This window comes from Penaeus monodon, chromosome 18 (assembly GCF_015228065.2).
Source record: "Penaeus monodon isolate SGIC_2016 chromosome 18, NSTDA_Pmon_1, whole genome shotgun sequence".
NCBI classification, from domain to species: Eukaryota; Metazoa; Arthropoda; class Malacostraca; order Decapoda; family Penaeidae; genus Penaeus; species Penaeus monodon.
Genome location: NC_051403.1, coordinates 2,176,121 through 2,181,120, shown reverse-complemented (window position 1 = coordinate 2,181,120; position 5,000 = coordinate 2,176,121). Strand labels below are relative to the sequence as shown.

Genomic DNA, 5,000 nt, shown 5'->3' with positions numbered 1-5,000 from the left:
ATTCTTTTTGGTGTTTATGATGAGACCGAAGTTGTCACAGGCTCTTGAGAAGCCTGCATCTTCTGCTGTGTGCCAGCTTTGAGGGCGCAATCATCAGCGAACAAGAAGTCTCTAATGACAGTCTCTTTCACCTTGGTAACAGCCTGCAGGTACCTGAGGTTGAACAGTCCACCGTCAGTCCTGTGGCTGACGTGCATCCCATCCTGGCAATCACGGAAAGCGTCTGTCAGTATTGCTGAAGAGCGTCATGGCAAGAACACAGCCTTGTTTCACGCCGTTTGTCACTGGAAAAGCCTCTGACTTATCTCCGTCATCCAATACCTTCACCAACATTCCGTCATGGCACTGCCGGACGATCGTGATGATCTTGCTTGGGCAGCCAAACTTCTCCTTTATATTCCATAAGCCATCCCTGCTGACTGTATTGAAGGCCTTCATCAGATCGATAAAGGTCACGAAGAGGTCGCTGTGCTGTTCTTGGCATTTTTCCTGGAGTTGGCGTGCAGCAAATATCATGTCTATTGTTCCACGTTCGACCCAAAAGCCACACTGACTTTCTTGAAGGTGACCCTGCTCAAGATGCTGAAGGAGACGGTTGAGCAGGACGTGAGCCAGGATCTTCCCAGCTATGCACAGAAGAGAGATGCCTCGGTGGTTGTTGCAAGACTGGCGGTTGGACCATGGTGGTGTCTTTCAGCTGTTGTGGGACCTTTCCTTCACTCCACATGGATTGGAAGAGTTCTGTCAGTTTCTGCATCAGGGCTGGTCCTCCTGCTTTGTATATCTCTGCAGGAATTGCGTTTGATCCTGGTGCTTTGCCACAGGAAAGTTGTTTGACGGCCTTTCTGTCTTCTTCTGTGGGGGAATTGTCGAGATCCTTGTTGATCTCCACTTGAGGTAGGCTGGCGATAGCTTCATTGTTGCTCGTGTCAGGGCGGTTCAGGACCTGGTTGAAGTGTTCAGCCCACCTGTCCAGGATCTGCATCTTCTCTGTCAGCAGCTGCGTCCCGTCTGCAGTGAGGAGGGGGGAGGAGCCAGTGGACTGAGGTCCGTACACAGTCTTTAAGGCATCATAAAAACGTTTGGTGTCGTGACTGTCCGCATAGCCCTGTATTTCTTCTGCCTTCTTGCAGTACCACGTGTCCTGCATTTCACAGAGTTTCTTCTGTGCCTTACTTTTTGCGCAGGCAATGGCGTCTTTCTTTGCTCGTGATGGGGGTCGTCCTGATGCGCTCTGAATAGCTGGTGTTTCTCTGACAGGAGTGCCTGTATCTCCACATCGTTCTCACCGAACCAGTCCTGGTGTTTGTGGGACAAGCTGCTAAAAAAAAAAAAAAAAAAAAAAATATATATATATATATATATATATACATATATATATATATATATATATATATATATATATATATATATATATATATATATATATATATATATATATATATATATATAAAAACATACACACACACACACACACACACACACACACACACACACACACACACACACACATATTATATATATATATATATATATATATATATATATATATATATATATACATATATATACATGTATGTGTGTACATGTTTATATATATATATATATACATTATATATATATATATATATATATATATATATATATATATATATATATATATATATATATATATATATATATATTCTTCCCAGCTTGTCCTTATCCGGGGTCGTCGTTTTGAATGAGCCTTCTCCATGTATTCCTGTTGTTAGCCAGCGCTACATTTATATTTTTTTCCCTAAGATCTTTATTTATACATTCCTTCTATCGTGTTCTAGGTCTTCCTCTTTTGTTCGTCTGTTTCCTTGTACTTTCATTTCCATGACTTCTCTTCCTACGTGATCTTCTCCAGTTCTTCTCCTCAGATGGCCGAAACATCTTAGTCTTGCCTCCTGTTTCTTCTTAGAAATTTCCACTACTTTCACTGTACCTCTGATGTAGTCGTTTCTCATTCTATCTCTCCTTGTGACTCCAACCATACATCTCAATATCTTCATCTCAGCTACGTCAAACTTCTTTTCTTCTAACTTCTTCAGTGGTGCTGCTTCCAGGACGTAAGCTAAGGCTGGTCTGACTACGGCCTTATGCCCCTTACCATTGAGTCTAATTGCGACTCTCCTATCGCACAACACTCATGACACTTTTCTCCAATTATTCCATCCACTTTGAATTTTGAATTCAACTTCCTTATCCATTCCGACAGTTTCATTGACAATTGAACCTAGATGTTTTCAAGTTCTCCATCTAGCTTTATTGTGGCTAGTTGGTCGCCATCTATATCTGTGGTGAAATATTCTGTCGTGGACCTGCTTATTCTCATTCCTCTGCTTTCTAAAGCAAATCTCCATTCTTCTAGTTTTCTTTCTAGCACTGATCTACCTTCTGCTACTAGCACAATATCATCAGCGTGCAATACGCACCATAGTGGTTCTCTTACATTTGCCGTGATGACATTAAACACTATATTAAACAACAGAGGTCTAAGTGCCGATCCTTGGTGTAAACCGTCCTTTACTTCGAAATGTTCCGTCATGCCCACTGTGCTCCCAACTCTCGTTGCCACGTCCTTGTAGCATTCCTGGATTATTCTTACATATTTTTCTTGTACTCCTCATTCTCTTAACCCTCCCCAGATTTCTTGGCATGGCACTCAGTCATAAGCTTTCTCATAGTCGATGAAGATCACATGCAGCACTCTTTGCTCCTCCTGGTATTTCTCCTGGTTTGTGTGTGTGTGTAGACATATCTCTATCTGTCTATCAATCTATATACCTATCAATCTATCCATCTGTCGGTCTATATAATATTATATATATATATATATATATATATATATATATATATATATATATATAATATATATGTATATATATATCCATATATTTGTATATATAATGATATATATATATATATCATATATATATATTATATATATATAGTATATATATATGATACATATATGTATATATATATATGAATAGCAAAACACTCTTCCGTGCTGATTCAATGGAAGAACCAACTACATTTCCTCCGTGATTGCCTCGACGAGCAAGTACTCCCTTCCTCCATCTCTAATGTACTGAAAAATTCTGAGGAAGGATCTCCCTTCCCGGACTATGCACGTTCTCTCCTCCTTGAACGCATTCGTGCTGGCAGGAGGGACGTCGAGCATGCCTTTTATCGTTCACGTGCACGTTCGGACTTCCTGGAGGAGCGGCTCCCCAGACATATCTTCCAGCTCATGTCCGACGTTGCTCATGATTCTTCCCGGTCCCTCTCCACCAACCATGGTCGCTCTCTCTCCCAGAAACTCTCCAGCCTGACCGCCCGCAGTCCTTGGTCCCGCTTCTCCCTCACCAACGCTGTCACAAACCTATCTTCCCTGTCCTTGATCTCCCATAAGCTACAACTCCTTGGCTTCAGTCTTTTCTTTGCTCTTCGCCCTCACCCCCTTACCTCCATCGACATTATTTCCTCCTTTGACCGTTTCATCTCTTCTCACAGGAACTCTTTGCCTGATGTCTCTCTCCGTGGTGCTTTCATCCCGGCCCTCGAATCTCTCCTCCATCCTAACCCTTCCATTCCCAGGCATTACCGTGAGGCCCTTCAAAGCCTGCGCAGGGAGGACGTCACCATTCTGCCTTCTGACAAGGGCAACTCGGTGGTGGTCCTTGACCGTGCCTCTTACCTGAAGAAGGCCCAGGACCTGTTGGATGACGCCTCTACTTATGCTCCCCTGACCAGTGACCCCCGTAAACACATTGCTGCTACCTTCCACCGTCGACTGAAAGAGATAGCAGCTTGTTTTCCGAAGGCGAATCTCTACCAGAGGTTCAGGGTCATCAACCCTCGACTCCCTCATTTCTATGGGCTTCCTAAAACCCATAAGCCGGCCGTGCCTCTGCGCCCCATCATCTCCTCCCGGGGATCTGTGACGCACCCTCTTGCAGCCTGGCTGGCGAAGTGTCTCACTCCCCTTCTTGGCACCTTCTCTCCTGCTCACCTGCGCCACTCTCAGGACTTCATCTCCCGCGTTCGTGGAGTATCACTGGCGACCATGATGAGCTTGGACGTTGACTCCCTGTTCACCAAGGTCCCGCTTGATGATGTCCTTGCTTTCCTCCAGAGGAGACTCCCCGCAGAGGATCCTCGTCTCCCTCTGCCCACCGACGTCTTCCTCCAGCTGATTCGTCTGTGTGTGGAGTCTAATTCCTTTTCTTTTGAAGGTCGCTTCTACTCTCAGACGTTCGGTGTTGCCATGGGCTCTCCCTCTCTCCAGTCCTGGCAAATCTGTTCATGGACTTCTTCGAGTCTGAGCTTCTCCCTTCTATCTCCCTTCGGCCATCGATCTGGCTAAGGTATGTCGACGACGTCTTTGCTCTCTGGCCTCATGACCCTGCTCTGTTTCCGGGTTTCCTGATGCAGCTGAACTCTCTCTCTCCTTCCATCCGTTTCAAGGTGGAATGGGAGGTTGACTACAAGCTCCCTTTCCTGGACACCCTAGTCCATCGCTCTGCTGACTACTTCTCCTTCTCCATATACAGGAAACCCATTCATAGTGTGTACATAGTATGTACATACACTTCTTCTCATACCACCCTCTCCATGTGAAGAGAGGTGTTGCCACCTCGCTGTTCCTTCGCGCCCTTCGCATCTGTGACCCCCAGTACCTGGATGGAGTGATCGTCTTCCTTCGTCGCTCGTTCTCCAAACTGGGCTACCCTCGTCATGTTCTCGACGCCGCGTTATCCAGGGCACGGCGTACCTTCTACCACGACTCTCCTCCTAAAGAGACTCCTCACCTGCCCGTCCTCAGCCTGCCCTACACTGAGGAAATCTACTCTCTCCATCGCCCTCTTCACCCTCTCAACTGCAGGCTGATCTTTCGCCAGGTGAACATTCTCCGTCGCAACCTGGTCCATACTAGCCCTCCTTCCTCCTCGAAGGTGGGCACCTAT

General features: G+C 45.5%; 1 protein-coding gene across 1 annotated transcript in view; it reads left to right on the top strand.

Annotated features, from left to right (window-relative positions):
- LOC119584835 overlaps nucleotides 1–5,000 on the top strand; it is a gene marked incomplete at both ends in the record, with an annotated part of 7,816 nt that overhangs the window by 2,472 nt on the left and 344 nt on the right. Inside the window, 3 exon segments of the mRNA XM_037933475.1 lie at nucleotides 3,056–4,310; nucleotides 4,313–4,608; nucleotides 4,611–5,000. The exon segment at nucleotides 4,611–5,000 is cut by the window's right edge and continues 91 nt beyond it. Coding sequence (XP_037789403.1) covers nucleotides 3,056–4,310; nucleotides 4,313–4,608; nucleotides 4,611–5,000 — 1,941 coding nt within the window.